The sequence below is a fragment of the Mauremys mutica genome, chromosome 3, assembly GCF_020497125.1.
Source record: "Mauremys mutica isolate MM-2020 ecotype Southern chromosome 3, ASM2049712v1, whole genome shotgun sequence".
NCBI classification, from domain to species: domain Eukaryota; kingdom Metazoa; phylum Chordata; order Testudines; family Geoemydidae; genus Mauremys; species Mauremys mutica.
In genome coordinates, this window is record NC_059074.1 from 59,220,938 (window position 1) to 59,239,021 (window position 18,084).

General features: G+C 39.1%; 1 protein-coding gene across 3 annotated transcripts in view; it reads left to right on the plus strand.

The window, feature by feature from the left end:
- CD109 (CD109 molecule) overlaps positions 1-18,084 on the plus strand; it is a 202,467-nt gene that overhangs the window by 68,902 nt on the left and 115,481 nt on the right. For 2 of the 3 annotated variants that reach the window (XM_045011988.1, XM_045011987.1), the window contains exons 30-33: positions 366-468; positions 3,962-4,163; positions 14,689-14,787; positions 16,793-16,964. In XM_045011988.1, the coding sequence (XP_044867923.1) occupies positions 366-468; positions 3,962-4,163; positions 14,689-14,787; positions 16,793-16,811 (423 nt within the window). In that variant the 3' untranslated portion in view covers positions 16,812-16,964. Of the gene's footprint in view, positions 1-365; positions 469-3,961; positions 4,317-14,688; positions 14,788-16,792; positions 16,965-18,084 lie in introns of those variants that run through there. The other variant, XM_045011989.1, reaches the window with a different exon arrangement.

Sequence of the window (18,084 nt, forward strand, 5' to 3'; positions counted from 1 at the left end):
CTCACCAGTTATTTGATTTACATTCAGAAGGACACCTTTATAAAAATCATAATTACATCTTTTGGGGAGTCAGTAAGGCTAAACCATTACTCACAATACTGTTGTCAATGGGACTGCATGTGTAGGTAAAGACTACTTAGATCAGTATGGGTTTGATGGATTGAGCCCTTAGTAAATTGTTTGTTTACTTAAATAGTCTGTGCTTTGGCTAAATTTCCACTAAAGAGATCAGTTTAATGACCTAAATTCAGATTCTGGTCTTTAGAGGTGAGTTTTTAGAACATTAGCCAACCATCTAGTCCCCATCCCTCCCCTCACAACACCCTATCTAGAATTCTCTGAATGGTTTTTTTGTATTTTTCCAGCTAAATGAAACACAGGTTTGTGTGGATATTCCTGCTGTGAGAGACTTCAAAGTAGCAAATACTCAAAGCGCCTCCGTGACTATAGTGGATTACTATGAACCCAGTAAGTGTCAGTCATTCTTGATAGATCACTGTGATTCACAAGCTAAAAAATGCAATTATTGTATTCATGAAAGCAGAGAAGATGTGAAGATCAAGAAAAAGCCACTTGATAAATGCCATAGGTTACTGTCCAGTAACCTGCAAATGTGTCAAGAGTTATATTAATGGAGCAGTTCTCAGGTGGTGTAGATCAGCATAACTCTTATTGAAGCCAATTTATACCAGCTGAAAATCTGGCCTAGTGTGTTTCCAAAACTACCAGTTACCAAGTTAATGTTATCTTTCAGGTGGCCCTTCCATCTGTTTCTTATTTAAAGTCAGAGTTCCTTAGAGGGGAGAATGCCAGTATTTTGATTTCAATAGTTATGTAAAAGAAGTACATGCAGAAATATTTCCCAGGTTCTGTTTTTGGTGTGGCATGTGTTTTGAAGAAATTCAGCAATGTATGAAACTCTTGGGTAAAGTTGGAGGCAGTGGGGAATCATTGAGGGTGGGGAAAAGGAGGGGGCGGAGGAGAAGAGATTAAGATAGGCCAGAGAACATGGCAGAGGGCTGGGTCCTCCTATTACAAACTGACCTAAACTTTAATAAAGATTTGGGTTTGGTTTGAGGAATGGGTGAAAAGGTGTGCCAGTTATTGTATCCAGTTTTTATTGTCTATCCTTTAGTAGACACATAGGAAATCCAAATACTCCATGGCACAGCAATGCATAAATAAATTGTAGACTTATACAAATGTAGGGCTGAAAGAGAATTCAGCAGGATGTCAAGGCTACTTGCCCACTCATGCTAGACCATCCCTGACAGGTGTTTGTCTAACCTGTTCTTAAACCCCTCCAATAACAGTGATTCCAAAACCTCTCTAGGTAACCTGTTCCAGTGCTTAACTATCCTTACAGTTAGAATGTTTTCCCTGATGTCTAACCTAAATCTCCCTTGCTGCAAAGTAAGCTGATAACTTCTTGTTCTACGCTTAGTGAACATGGAGAGCAATTGATCACCATTCTCTTTATAACAACCTTCTACATATTTGAATACTGTTATGTCCATCTCAGCTTTCTCTTCCATAGACTAAACATGCCCAATTCCTTTAACCTTTCTTCACAGGTCAGATTTTCTAAAACTGTTTTTTGTTGCTTTCCTCTGGACTCTCTCCAATTTGTTCACATCTTTCTTAAAGTGTGGTGCCCCAAACTGGACACAGTATTCCAGCTGATGACTCAGCAGTGCTCAGTGGAACAATTACCTTCTCTGTCTTCAGATGCCACTCTTGTTAATATGTCCCAGAATAACATTAGCTTTTTTTGCCACACCGTCACACAGTTGACACATATTCAATTTGCGATCCATTATCACGTCCCTATCCTTTTCAGCAGTACTGCTGCCTAGCCAGTTATTCCTCATTTTATATTTGTGCGTTTGATTGTCCTTCCTAAGTGCAATACTTTGCACTTGTATTTACTGATTTCAGACCAATTCTGCAATTTATGAAGATAATTTTGAATCCCAATCCTGTTCTCTAACATGCTTGCAACCCCTCCCATCTTGGTGTCATCTGCAAATTTCATAAGCATACTCTCCATTCTGTCCTCCAGGTTGTTAATGCAAATATTACAGACCAGAGCCCTGCGAGACCCCACTTGATATGACTTCCCAGTTTGACAGCATAGCAGTGATAATTGCTCTTTGAGTATGCTCTTTCAGCCAGCTGTGTGCCCACCTTATACTGATGTCATCTACACCATATTTTCCTAGGTTACTTATATGAATGTCATGTGGGACTATGTCAAAAATCTTGACAAAACCCAAATGTATCATGTTTACTGCTGCCCTCCTATGTGGTAACCCTGTCAAAGAAGGAAATTAGGTTGGTTTGCCATGATTTGTTCTTGACAAATCCACGTTGGCTATCACTTCACTTATTATCCTCTAGTCTAGGTTTGAACACACTGACTGTTTAACGAGGCATCACTTAGAGGCGTAAAAAGTGAAGGTGTAATGTGCAATTACATCTTGTGCTGGTTTATATTGTAGTTTTATACAACACAAATACTCCATAGTTGTAACCCTAAATAAAGAAAAAGATTGCTTCGCATATTATTTTACAAGCAGGCCATTTTGAGTGCTATGTAGGATAGCCAATATAAATTAGTGAAGCAGAAATTTTGCCAATGCATGTAATTACAATCAAAGTAATATTGTCCACGGTGTTCATTAATCAAGTATCTTAGGCAGTACAATGGCCTCTGTGCCCGGATTCTGGCAAGGGGTTTTGTGAATCTTTCCCTCTGCTGTGTTAATAATCAGTGATCTGGAATTTTCTGTCATCACCTACAGTTGCTGAGAGAAAAAAGTTGGATGTGCATGTTGGTTGTAAGGGTGTGAGCAGAACCTTGTCTAATCCGATTAACTGTCTCTATGCCAGGGCTCTGATGAGGAGTTTGGAGAGCTCTTATCTCCTGGCTGTGTCAAGCAGTGTTTTATCTACAGCTGGCCATGAAACTACATTTCCTTTCTGCAAAAATTTTTTTGAGGCTTTGGAAAAATTTCCATCCTGAATCGGGATGAAAAGACAAAACCTTGACATTTTCTGCAGACATGAAATCCTGCAGCATTTCATTTCAGAATTACTGAAATGGTCCCACAGCAGGTAAATTTGCTGTCTCCAAAACAAAATGTGCACGTTGGGCTCCCTGGGAGCCTGTGAGACCTGGCTCTGATGGGCTGCAAAGGAGCCTGGGAACCCTGGTTCCCAAGCTCCCCATCACATGGGTTGCAGCCTGGCAGCCCAGCAGGAGAGCTGCCAAGGAGCCAGAGTGCTTGGGAGCTGGGGTCCTGGGGCTTTGAGGCTCCTGCTTGTGAGCTCAGTGGCCTGCTAGGTGGGTTGCCTAGGAATCAACACGTTCTGGCAGAATGTTTCGATGTTGATAAATTGGCACTTTCCAATGGAAAAATATTCATTCAGAAGATGTCCAATCAACCCTAGTTTTCTCTGTGACTGTGGATACCTGAACATGTGCAATTCAAACTACCTTTTTGTAAGTGTTCATGCAAGTATGTTGCAAAAACTTCAGGGATGGCAGAAAGTGAACATAAAAAGGGGTAAAGATTCATGTCTAATTTTTGCAGTATTTGCCCAGTCTGCATTAGTGTTTGGTTGTATCCTTTCGAAAATACTTTCTCTATGAAGTTAAATAATCTTTTTGCTGTTATTGTTTGTAGCTGCAATATACAGCTGTAAGTTATTATTTTTTTCTGAAGCATTGGCCAACTGCTGGTGATGGATTTGAATTAAAAGCATTGTTTTCCTCTTGCATTCTAGATTCCACTAGAAGTCATAGCATTTCAGTGGCTTGGTTCATCCCAAGTATTTATTTTAAGAAACATGAACAAAATATCTCAAACGGCTGTGAAAATACAGACTAAATATTTGTTTGTTTGACAATGATTTCCATTAAGATCAGAAACTGATGCTTACTAACCTCTTTGGACAGGGAGAAGAGCAGTGAGAAGCTACAATTCAGAAGTGATGCAAGGCTTGACATCTTGCGTCTTCTGTGAAAATGACTGCAGTCTTTGCAAAAGAGATACAGACTCCAGTGATGGCTCTCCAGGATTGCACAAGCACTTTTCAGCGATTTCCCTGTTCTGCTTCTTGTTTGTAATCCAGGCAGGTTTGCTGCAGAGTTTGATGGTGTAAGAAGACACATTTATATGGCAGTTCTGAGATTTCCATAAATCACCCAAAGAAAGTTTTATATTAATAAGGGCTGAAACATCACCCGGAGATATCCGAGACTAGCCTCCCATTGTGTTCAGTAGAAGCAGGATTGGACCTATAGGCTAACTCGCTGGGTCAGAAAATGTGTGTTTCTACTGGACAAATTTAACAACTTCTTAAATGCTTTTTTCATGCTATAGTTATTTACATTTTCTAAAGAAATACAGAATTAGATTAAGTGAGAGAACAATTAAGACTAACTTTCTATTTTTCAAAGGTTCTTTTTCTCCTTTCAGCATTATTTTTGTTTTGCTTATGGTTTATGGACGGGTATTAAAAATTAAGGAATAATGTTAGTTTATGGAATTATTCTGAAAAATTATCTACCTTTTGATTTGACTTTCAGTAAGCATAACTGTGGGTTTGTATCAGTACCCTGCTCAGTTCTGCTCTGCATTTCTAAGGCTACTTAACATTAATACTGAACTCCATTGTACACGTTCATGATTGGACAACAGGAAAAGTAAATGGAGCTATCTTCAAAGCAGTTATGGGAGCCAGGAAGTGATGCATTCACAAGTGGATGATTAAAAAAAATCATATCTTTTTATCATTACAAAGAAGTGAGCTTTTGCCAGTTTGTAAGTTACATATTTTTAAAAAATAAGCTGTTCAAAGGTTTCAGAAATTTTTAATACTCTTTACATTGAAAGATGGCTTTGATTCCTACAGTGAAATTTGGCAAGCAGGGACTCTATCCCTGGGACTTTATTTCTGAATATCCTAAAAAAATAATAATAAACACAACTTCCCTCCTCATAGTGAATCATCTAGCCACTGAACTCTGGGAAAGCATTGGCCTGCTAAACCCAGGGTTGTGAATTAAATCCTTGAGGGGGCCATTTAGGGATTTGGGGATTTAGTTAGGGATTGGTGTTACTTTGAGCAGGGGGTTAGACTAGATGACCTCTTGAGGTCCCTTCCAACCCTAATCTTCTATGATTCTATGATTCTAAGTGGCAAAGAAATGTGATTGATACACAGGTGCCGACTGGCAAACCTGTGGCTAGCAGCAGGAGTCCAGGATCAAAGTTGGCTTGACCCAGTTCTGGTGTCCTGGAGCCTTGTAGAAAAGCTACTCTGGAGGACCTCTGTTACAGGAAGCATTGGTGAACTGAACAGGGTCAGGGTCAGGGCTGTGTTCCTTATGATAACGATATAGGCGTCCTTAGCCGGCAGCAGCTATGCAAAGAAACATCTGCTGCTGCACAGTTTTAGGATCTAATCCTGAAAACCACAATTCCTATTATTGACTGCAGGAAGGGCTTGTAGGAATAGATTAAGAGGAGTGTGTGTGTGTGTATGTTTATCTTTAAGTATATAAGACCATGCTTCAGTTCTTTACTAGATTGGGACTCCACTCCTTATTCCAGATTATGGACATGCATTTAGGCCTAAACCTGCACTCCACACTCAGGTAGAATCCAGTGTGTAATCTTTGAAAGTTCTGCCAGAGTTGGAGGATAGGATCGGGAGCTGTTTCTGCTTTTGCAATGACTGTGAGCACCTGTTTGCTGGATAGTTATGCTCCCATCCCATCCTTAACAAAATTGCCCATAGTATTTAATTTGACTGTTTTTTTAAAGCAACCAAAATGATAACAGTTACTGTAAATATAGAGCAACTGCAGTTGTGACAGAAACAGAGACACGACAAAATGTTAACATTACTGCTATTATTTGCCCTTCATACACACTCTTGTGTATTGTCTCTGTGTGTGTAATTAATTAACAGAGTCATTCTGACTTTCTTGAGTATTGTTTTCATCCAGCTTTGCTATTGCTTGAAATGTATATTTTTGTAATATTTTTTAAAGAAAAGGGATTAGTTCAGAGCCGCATTGTGTAGAGGGATATAAGGACTTTCTGCACAGGGTATTGCCTGCTGAGAGTTTTTCTTTTCTTTTTTTTAAAATCAAAATGTAGCTTAGCTATATTCCAAAATTGCCTAAAGCATGTGTATGTGTATATCTAGATATATCTAGATATATATAGAGAGATAACTTTTTAATTTTTTTTCATAAATGTGGGGTCTCATTTTGGGTGTGATCCCATGCCCATTGTAGTCAGGGTGTGCCTTCCTATTGATTTTGATGTGTGTTGTATCCGGCTCACTGAGTAGTTGAATAGTATTTTACTCAGAGCTGGATTGTGTCTCACTTGTCTCTTACCCATTGAAATCAGTGAGGCTCCTTCTGAGTACAATAGCATGCTCCTGGATAAAGGTCTGGAATCTGCCCCTCTGGGAGTAGTTCCATTGGTTTAGTGGGGCCCAAAATTAAAAGGAAACCAAGACCCCACTATAAATATCCTTCCTCCTCCTATGCCTACCTAGTCCAGTTTATCAGTCAGCTCTTTGGTCCCATGTATAGAGCACGGGCAGTCACAGATAGCGTATGCTGTGGAAGTTATTTTTTCACTTTGTATCAGAAGATACTGACTCGTTGGTGAACTTTAAGAACACTTCTTCTTTCACCTCTGGTTCTGGTGGGCAGCCATCAGGACTGTTGACAGATCACATTCCTCGGATTTATTCTAAATTTCCAGAACACAGAGGCTACTTTTGGCTTGTACTGTACATAAAGCTATCAAGAGGGAAATTGATATGTGGTTAGTATTATGAGAATGAGGCTTGTTTTCCAGTGGAAATGCACTGGAGATGAACTACAGTAGATGGTGGGGAAAAAAATCCCTGAATTTTTTGCAGCTAATCGTAGCTTCCCAAATACTGCCCAGAAACAGAGGTTCAGATTGCTTTTGTCTAACTTTTGTGCAGCGTAGCTTGGATTAGTGTTCACTTAACTTTGTTTTCTCAGAAACAATACACGTTTTAAACAATTCTTGGCTGTCTAATGAACAACACTAAGAAGCATCAGTCATGCTGCATCCTGTCATGAAAAGTGTCATGATCAGTGGACAGTCCTTTTTTATGTACAGCAGGGACATCATTAAAAAAAATCCAAAGCTGTCTCCACACTAAAGCATATTGAAGGGGGCATAACCATGCACAGCATGAGAGAGATCTAGCTGAAAGGTACAATTTTGAAAAGTGCCTAACTACCACTGACTTCCAATGGGACTTGCTCCTAAGTGACTTATGAAAATGGAGCTTATGCTCCTCAGTCATTTTTAGACACTTTTTAAATTCTGCTCTTGGAGCATGTTCCAAAACCCATTGACTTGAATGGATTTAAACAGGTCCAAGGACTCTGTATGTGTATACAGTGTAACTACAATACAGTGTAGGAAGAATAGTCTGTTAAGAATATGTAATATATTCATAGGTTTAATTTGCAGAATTCATAAAACGAGAGCTAAATTTGAAAAGGGTTGACTGTCTGAAAAACTAAAATCACTAAGGTCATTGATGGCTACTTTGCTCCCTTTTATATCTCAAACTCTGAGGAGAGAGGTCAAACTCACCCTTATTGTATTGTGTTTAATTTGGCCATCATGCTAATTTATCCTTTTCTAATGTAGCCCTTACATTTTCTATAGATACCTTCTCCCTTTATACAGGGCACTGTTTATGTTTTTCTCCTGCCTGTTTTGGAACATGGTACAATATTATTAACTACAGCATTATGGAAAATTGCTATAGAATTTAAAAGAAAACAGTGACCTTCGTATAATCATTTTGAAGCTATAGTATTTAATAGAGAATTATATCCTATTAAAGAACTTATATAGGATGGTCCAAAAACATATGGAAATGATTTTACTTGCTAGTCAATTTAATTCTGTAGATTTATAATTTCTATAGAAGCCTATTGTTTTAATCCCTATTAAATTACATAGCATTTACCCATAGCCCTGATTTCAAGGTTTTCAAGGACTATATATCTCCAGTAATTTATGGATGAGAATACAACAGCAGTTATTGTCTACTTGATCCATTCTCTTGTTAGTTCTCCCCTGGGTAAAAAAGCTATTAGACTCCATATGTTTGATTTCAACAGTATTTCTTAGAGCAAGTGTATTCTGATTTTGTATGCCATTTTGCAACATCATTGCACTAATATTTTATGCAATGAAGTCTGATAACTTTAGGGTATCTGACTATTCCAAATATCTTATTATTTCTTGTCACTATTTGATTTCTGATGTGTAAAGTGTTAATTTGTAACTGTATTGTAGAGTACCATATATGTATAACCAGAGATGCTGAATGAAGAATTCTCTTTAGTTTTACATAATGCATTTGTTTCTATATTTCTTAGTACTTTCACAAAATCTTAATTAACAATGCTCAGATCTCATGTCAGGCATTTTTTTTATGGATCAATTTTTATTGTGGTTTGTAATATTTGAGGTGAGTGATGCTAATGTAAATAAGGAACTATAAAAGCACTGGCTAAAGAGCAGCATAGTATAGGCAGATGTACTATACGTTTCTTCACAGCTTTGTTACTGCACATCAGTCCTGGTCTATTGCATCTCTACTGATTTAGGTATTGAGGCCATAGCCAATTGTTCCAGAATTCTTGTTGCTTTGAGATATGGGAAGTATCTGCTTTGATCTAGACTGAGGTCATGTGCATATTTTCACTTCTAATTAAATCATAGATTTCTAAAAGAAAATCTTTGCTTTTTTTTAACTATTGTGCAAAGACTGCGGCCAATTGGGTTTTGAAATGTATACGTTCTTTATGGTGAATGTTATGGGATTAAATATAGTCTAGTCTATGTAAGAATTTTAGAGATTAAAATTGCTTTATTTTTATTCAGATACAAATTGTGATGCCCATTGGAAATTCTATTAAAGATTACATTAATTTTTGACAAGTTGTTTGCCTAGTTATTCTAACCAAAGACATTCTGCTAGGGTGACATCATTCAACAAGGATGTGATCATCCTCACACTGAAATTAGTGGGAGGGTTGCCATTGTCTTAAATAGAAACAGACCCACATGCAGGGAACTCCATATGGATCTAAGTGCTAATAATGAGCCCCATGAATGACACTATTTCTTTGAGTAGGTGCAGGGACTTTCCCATGCAGAGTTTATTGCACACTGGGGCTTAAGCTGGCAGCAAGGGAACACAATTCAATCCTTACACTGTACTACAGTGTTTTATGAAATAATAATTGAATTAATTCAGCTGAATTTTCAGATTTCACATGCTTTAGAAAACGTTTTTTCCATGGGGAATTACAACCAGTTTGAAAGTAGTCCTTAGTTTTGAAAGTAGTTAAAACTTCAGGTTGTTAAAGTTGAAATGTACTGAAGGTAAAAATCAGTGAATCCACCAGATCAGTTCAAAGCTTTCAAAAACACAGTGCTGGTTTTAAAACAATACCTGGAGCATTAACCGGGATAATTAACAATTTACTGAAAACATACTTACCACCAGATGGCAGTAGATGACTTGAGAAACTCAGAATATGTCAAAATTATTTCTTGCATTTTCATTCCATGTGTATAAATGTTGTAGGGCTGAAGATATTTTCATCCAGTAAGAGAAGATTACTAATAAAGTAATTAAAATATTGTGCTTAATCCTTTCCCCATATGTTTTTTAGTTGTGTTCTTATCCTTAACACATAACTTATGCTTACCAATTTGTTTCTTATAACAGAGAGAAACATCCCCAGAGTGGTAGATGGTTTCATAGTTTTCTCTTTCCTAAAAATATTTTTTTATCAAACCCAAGAGAACCATTGTCTTTACAGTATTTTTCTATCCTTCTAATGCCAAATGTCTGCCTTTTGAGTTCCCCCACCACCCCCGCCTAAATGTTCCTCATTACTAGTACTTTGGGAAGTAAACAGTGGTAATTTTTAAGGTCAATGAGAAATTTAGCAGACAGTGATCTAAGAATTTGTGGAATGTTTATTTTCTAATAATAAAAACAGTGGATACCATATTTATGCATTAAAGTGCATGTTCTGCAAATCATCTTTTTTCCTGTTTTAGTTTGTGTACCCGTAATTTTGATTTTGTTCTCTGTCTGTGTTGTACTGCTTTGATCCTAGCATGAACAGAATAGTCTAATGACTACTGCAACATGTAGGACAAAGGCCTAATTGATCAACTACAGCTTATGGGCAATGGGAGATGAGCACATATAATAAAAGGCAATTGCTAATCCTATGCCATCATCACACCAACTTGTTGCCATTCTATTCAGAGCCAAAGACTAGCATTCAAAAGCTTTTCCTTTGAATACTGCATTTGATCTTCTTGTTATCAAGCACCATGTACTGTGTGGGCACAAGAACTTAGAATGTGCAGACCTGCATTCCGTGCTATCCTTGTAAAATGGAGGAAGAGGGTGGAAGAGCTGAACTGACTTAAAGGTTGTGTCTACAGTGCAATTAAACATCTGTGTCTGACCCACATCAGCAGACTTGGGCTCGTGGGGCTGTAAAACTGCTGCTTGGATATTATAGCTGAGGTTGGAGTCTGGGCTTTGGAACCCCGTAGCAATTATTGCAGTGTAGACAAACTCTGGAGAGGCTCTCGGTATAGCTTAGACAGTCCTGAGGGACAGTATAAATTATGGCAGCCTCCCTGGATTGACCTCTGGGCCGAGGACTGCCTGGAATCTCTACATAGCTGCATGCTGTGGCCCTGACTCTTGACATGCCCCTCCCACCTCCTGCCTTGACAATGGTATGACCCTACAGTGGAGCTTACCTAGGGATCTAAGGAGGCAGACTTATGGCTGTCTTCTACAGTGCCCACGCTAGGGAAATCTTCCCCTTAGCCTTCAGAAACAGGAAAGTTGAGCCATGTAAACAGGCTGTATCTATGAAAACAGCCACAGTGGGCATGTTCTGATTTAATGTTTTTCTTTCCCCAGTTGCTGTATGCAAGACTCACAAAATAGGGGACAAAACAGTGAAACTGATTATACACAAAAAAACTGTCAAATGCACAATTAAAGGAACTAAGAAAATAGAGTGCATTTTTCATAGACTCACAGAAATGCAGGGGTGGAAGGGACCTTGAGAAATCATCAAGTCCAGCCCCTTACACTGAGGCAGGACTTTCATAAGGATGTGCTCTAATTTAACCACACGTTACTGGGTTTGATCATACCATCAAGTGAATCATAATTAATTATAGCAAATTTTATTAAATGGATATTAAACCTCATGCACCAAATCAATCTCTAACTAACAGAGATCAGGAGAAAATTTATCATGGGGGGGGAAGAATGTTTCTGTACCTTCCTCTGAAGCATCTGGTACTGGCCACTATCAGAGATAGTGGGCTCCATGGACCCTGAGTCTGATCCAAAATGGCAAAGCCTATGTTTTTATACTGCAGAAATTACTGAGTGAAATTTTCTGATCTGAGTTTTGCAGAAAGTCAGCATAGCTGATCATAACTATGCCTTCTGTCCTTAAAGTCCATGACAATAGAGGACAGTTCTGCAGGAGGAAAGACTGCCTAGCCCAGGAGGTTTTTTTCCTCAATCCCTCTGATTCCATGATATTTGGAATCAGAGGGCCATCTTAATTATCACTTCAAAAAGTTTTTTTTCCTCCTGCTGATGATAGCTCATCTCAATTGATTAGACTTTTCCTGTTGTTATGCATACTTCCACCTTTTCATGTTCTCTGTATGTATAAATATCTCCTGTCTGTGTGTTCCATTCTATGCATCCGAAGAAGTGAGCTGTAGCTCACGAAAGCTCATGCTAAAATAAATTTGTTAGTCTTTAAGGTGCCACAAGTACTCCTGTTCTTTTTACGGATACAGACTAACACGGCTGCTACTCTGAAACCTGTCATGATATTTGGGTATGATTTCATTGGTCCAGGCCAGAGCCAGCATTTGATCAAACAGTGGCAATGTGGCATATATTTATTTATGTACAGAACTTGCTTTGTGTTTATGTTCATGCTTGCAATTTACATTGTTTCTAATTTGTATCTTGTATTTTACATACAGCATGCTGCATTTGGAATCTAGTTTTTTCCTCATTTGACTTCAGTTTGTTTAACTCACCTATGAAATCTATATTGTTGATTCTTTTAGTTCCTTCCAAGTTTGACTTCAAGCATTTTATATTCTAGTTAGTTGTAGTTCTGTTATTAGTTCTATTATGCCTCATTTCACTCCTGTACCATATAACTATATTTACTTCACAGATGGGCAAGCTGAGGTAAAGAAAGATGACCCAGGTGAGAGAAAGAGTGAGTGGCAGGGCCAAAATAGAGCCCCAGATGCCGTGCATCAGACTCTAACCATTAGACTTCACTGCTTTCCATTGTAAAGCACAATGATATTGTGAAATGTGCCCTAAAAATCTAGAGCAGCTACTGCTTCTCAGCTTGGTGTTCCAAAACAAGGAGTATTGTGGCTAATGCGCCTGGCCATTGCACAGTGCAGAAATGGGGAAGGAGGGTATCAGGAGCCAGGTAGAATTAAAGTCCCTTTGAGTAAAAGGATTGCACTGGGGCTCTGACCAGCCTAGAGATGGTAAGGAGAGCTTGTAGGCTTAGCCTCATCCCCTCTGGCCTGGCCAGGATTGGTGGCTGGCTGCAGAAGGGAGATGTGTGCTGCACACACTTCTAATCCCCTGTATGCATTTGAGCTATTGCCCACATTGCACCCCAGCAGGATCTGCAAGAAGGTATCGCTGCACCGTCCCCATTGCAGGCCTGTGCCTTCAAGTCATATTCTGACCCTTTGCTTTGTTTTTGTTGACGGGCTTGTGGTTTAAAATAAGTGCCTGTGATTGCTGCAGGAGCCAACAGAAGAGCCCTGTTTTATTCAGCCAGCACGCCAGCTTTCTGCAGCCATTTTTGGTATATTTTCAACCAGCACTCTGGGTTTGTAAACAAGCCTGCATCTGTATGAGGATCAGAGTGACTAACCCTGTTTATATGGTTCTAATTCAATAATAAATCACCCGTTCCGTTTTTAAATCCGTCTGTGTTTTGCTTGTCCCCTTTCCTCTTAATGGACTTTCCAGCTCAGAAAAATACCAGTCTAATTAAAAAGATAAAAATGGAAAACAATGTATGTTTTTCCTAAGAAATATGTGTTCATCACTTTGGTAAACAGGCACTCTCTCAGCTCCCCCCTCCTAGTCTATTAAAGTTAAGCATATACTTATGTGTGTCCTTGCATTGGAAGGAGTGTACTTTTGGTACTGTAAATAATAATTAGGAGAGCTGCTAATCAATTTACATCTTATGAAACTGCTGTAAATAATCTCATATTTACAATTATTGGGCCCCTACTTCATGAGTTAGGACACATTACTGGCAGTATCTCTGTACCATTATGTAACACTTTTATATGATTTCACAGCCTGCTTTAAAAGTAACTCACAGCCCTAAACTGTTGGATCTGAGGCCAGTGGTTGATTACTTTGTGGAGAGCTGTGTTCATTTCAGAAAGTGTAATTCTAAATAGCCGTGGTTGGAATATTCAGACCAACAACGTTTTCCTGGTGACGTATGTCACTTTTTTCCTGGAACTGAGTGTGCATCAAGGGATAGAGAATGTGATTGAATATATGAGGCACTTGTACAGGAGAAAGCAATCCACAGATTGCTTCATATGGTAGTATATCATCAAAACTCTCAGCTAAGTTTGACCAGGTTAAGTTATGTAGCATATCCGTATGTATCCTTTAGGCCACAATGTTTTCTTACCATTATTAAAAACTCAATACAGCTGTCATAACCTGATTGAACACAGATATAAAATCATGTCTGGTAGCATTTTCAGGTGACCTGAAAATGGCTGGTGTGATTGGGCTCATTGAACAAGATGTGTTTTAATAGACCCAAAAGCAAGGCCAGACCTCTAGGCATATTGAATGTAGGCCAGCCCTTTCGGGATGGGGACTGTATTTTGGGAAGCAGTGATTGTGGAAGAGTCTTAGGTGGATAACCAACTGAGACCTGAGCTCCCAGTGCAATGGGGTAGCTAAGAGAGCAAACACAATCCTTGGATGTATAAACGGGAATATCAAATAAAGTAGGGAAATGGTATTAACACTGCATTCAGCATTAGTGAAACCATTACTGGAATACTGTGTCCAGATCTGGTATCCACGCTTTAAAGAGGGTGTTACCTAATATGACACAAGTCAAGAAAGAGCTACAAGAATGATTTGAGGTCTAAAAGACTGGTCTTACAGTCAGCAACTGAAGAAGCTCATTTAGCTTAGCCACGAGAGGGGTAACAGATGATTTGCTCTACACAGTCTATAAGTCCTTACATGGGAAGCAGATTCCAGATAGAGGAGGGCTCTTCAGTCTAGTAAAGAAAGGCATAACAAGAGCCAATAGCTGGAAGATGTATCTAGACAAATGAAGAATAGAAATGAGGTGCAAATAACAACATATGGCAGGCTGAGAAGGGGCATGATTGGAATCATTTTCCTCAAGATGGGTTCACCTTGCAAAAGTTGGAGACACATTGCTGTACAAGGAAGGGTTTTTAAAGTAAAGTTTCGTTTGTATTGCAGACACAAAACAAAACATATACTTTCAGTCTGGATGGCTTACATTTCAGAATGTGGACAACAAAAAGCAAAGAAAGAACTCAAGGAGAACAAACAAAAGTTGTGAGTTACTAATTCAGTAACAGTGTTTCTTGCTATCTTGAACGTATTCACTTCTTGCATTTAAGGATGACACACATAGAAAACAGATTCCTAGTAACATAAATGACTGCATCGCACCCTTAAGCATGGGGGTTGTTATAGTGAGTAGGAAAGGGAGTTAGACTATGGTGTCGCAGCTTGTTATGTAAGTGTGGGGAGGTTACCCAGGGCAGGTACGCCATAGGGAAGGGATACACTGACCAGATAAATTGCTTGGCAAAGGACTTAAAAAGGAGGTGTTGGTTAAAGGAGCAGAACGGGGCTCGTGGTTAGGGCTCCTATGACTGGCATGGCAGCGAGCCAATGCCCCTTCCTTATAGCCCCCCTTCAACCCTCATTTGGGGGGGATGGTAAGGTCCCAGCAATGGGTTGGCTGAGGGAAATGGATGGAAAAATGCAGGTGGGGAGAGGCTGGCAGAAGCCCCCTGGCTAGTTGACTGAACTTGGAGTTACCTGCACTGTACAGGTTTATCTGTGGATAGTCCCAGACATCTAATAATAAAGTTGTAGCCTGATTTAAACCATCTCAAGTGTCTCCTATCCGGTTCAGCTGACAACACAAAGTTTACATTAATAGCCTGGTTTTCAATCCTTTGGATTAGTCGCATGATATAAATATATGATATTATTATAATTGTTATAATTATAAATGACTGATTATGCCATAATTGTCAGTGGAGCTTGATTGTGAAAATGGAAAGACTATAAATAGCAGCTATTGAGCTGAAGTGCTGCTTCCATATTACTTGGAGTTCTATTATTTTGCGTGAAAATGCAACCATAGCGCACCACCACCACCACCACACAGCCCTTGATTGTGCAGTGTTTTAGACTGTTACTGCACTTCTGTAGCTAAAACCCACAGGGAAGCCAATCACACTACAGCAAAGCACGTACCACTATCAAGTTGCAATTACTTTGGCTGAGGAAAAATTCAGCAGAAGAAAAGGGAATTCCTCCGGATGAATCCAAATTCCAATTCAAATCTCTACTGTGAGCACAGTAGGTCCCCTCAGAAACCACTATGTCCATTGGCTTGTTTTCAATTTGTTCCAAACTGTGGGCCTGATCCCACCCACTGGCTTCAGTGGGAACAGGAGTAGTGCTGCACAGTACTTTACTTTTCACACAGTGGTTGTTGTGCTTGGCTGGAGGAGAGGACTGAAACAGCAGCTGTTGCCCTTGGTTCATTTTTAACTCTGGACATTTAAAATACAAAGTGCAAACATGTCAAATGTTTAAAGCCTTACATGTGTTAAAATGAAACACTATTGTTATTGCACATGATTGTTGTTCTGCAGCAGAGTGGGGTTGTGGTTAGATTTCATTACTACCGTGAGATGGCTTCCTTTATGTAAACCTTATTATTTTCCAAGTACATCAAGGTGCCATTTTCACCTTTAAAACAACATACCTACGGTATCTATTTTGCGGATAACCTTCATTTTCAATTTTACAGAGTTTTCCATACCATTCTCTTTCAAAATGCATTAAATAAAACATAGAAAACAGTGAATGGAAAGAATTTGTGATTGGAGAAACTATGTTCCCTGGACAGCTGGCTGGTCACACGGTGCTGACTTCTCTTCTTCATTTCCATCAGCTAAATTGCATGAAAAGATAGCTTAAAATGCATAAATATTTCTACTATTATTGCGTGCATCAGTAGTGGTGCTGTTACATATGGTCTTCAAAATTCTTTTTCTTAACGAGTGAGCCAATTTTGACTCTCAGGAAGACATCCATGCTGCATTGTGGTTGGTTTTGGATTATGCAAGATTTTTATCTAGACTAAGCAGCCTGGGAAGAAAGGGAGTTCTGTGAGCAGCATGAGTGCTTGTTGTCTCTCTTCGGTTCTGATCAGAGTCCAACTTGAAGCACAATTGCTTCCTGGGAGCCTGGCATTGGTGCTGGGCTGAAATTCCTAACAGATTGACCTGCATGCTGTTTGACCATCTCATTACAGGACTGGTGTATGTGTGTAAATGAAGGAAGGTACACATAAAAATATTCTCATACTCAACGTCACGGATTTCTTCTCCACTGAGAAAGCAACTTGCAAGGCCCCGGGTATCTGCTATCATTCAGCAAAAGAGGTGACACTGGTATCAGAATGAACAGTGGTGTCAGAAGAAGAGGTAGGAATATTTTTCCATATAAGCAGTTACTGTAGTTGCCACAAAAATTGTTTGACTGCAAATTGGAGGGCAGATGATCTATATGACCATGAATAGGAGGTGAGATGAATATTCCACAAGATAAACACTCTGTTTAAATGGGATCCACATTAAGAAAACGTTTGTAGGACTCGTCTAATGTCTCCAAAATGGGACAGGTTTTGCTCTTCCATCTATCCATCCAAAAAAGTCCTTTTTGTTGCATGTTTATTAAAAAGGGTAGAACTGGGTGCGTTATGCCATCTATGCTCACGACTTATTTATTTATTAGAACATAAAAACAACCATAATAGGTCAGACCAATGGTCCATCTAGCTCAGTATCCTGTCTCTGACAGTGGCCAATGCCAGATGCTTCAGAGAGAATGAACAGAACACGGCAATTTTGAGTGATTCATCCCCTGTCATCTAGTCCAATCTTCTGGTTTAGTCCAGGAAGCCTAGCAAATGGGGTTGCATCTCTAGCCATTGATGAACCTATCTTCCATTAACTTATGTAATTCTTTTTTGAACCCCGTGTACTTTTGGACTTCACAATATCCCCTGGCAATGAGTTCCACAGGTTGATGGTGTGTTGTGTACAGAAATGTTTCCTTATGTTTTTTTTAAACCTGTTGTCTATAAATTTCATTGGGTGACCCTTAGTTCTTTGTTTTGTGAACGGATAAATAACACTTCCCTATTCACTTTCTCCACAGCATAGATAGACCTCTATCATATCCCCACTTAGTTATATCTTTTTTAAGACGAACAGGCCCCAGTCTTCTTAATCTCTCCTCTTATGGAAACTGTTCCATGACCCTAATACTTTTTGTTGCCCTTCTCTGAACCTGTTCCAATTCTAATGTATCTTTTTTGAGACGAGGCTACCAGAACTGCACCCTGTTTTCAAAGTTTGGGCTTACCATGGATCTATAGAATAGCATTGTGAGCTATTCTATTTTATTATCTGTCCCTTTCCTAATGATTCCTAAAACTTTGTTAGCTCTTTTGACTGTTGCTGCACACTGAGTGCATGTTTTCAGGGAGCTATCCATCATGACTGAGATCCATTTCTTGAGTGGTAACAGCTAATTTGGATC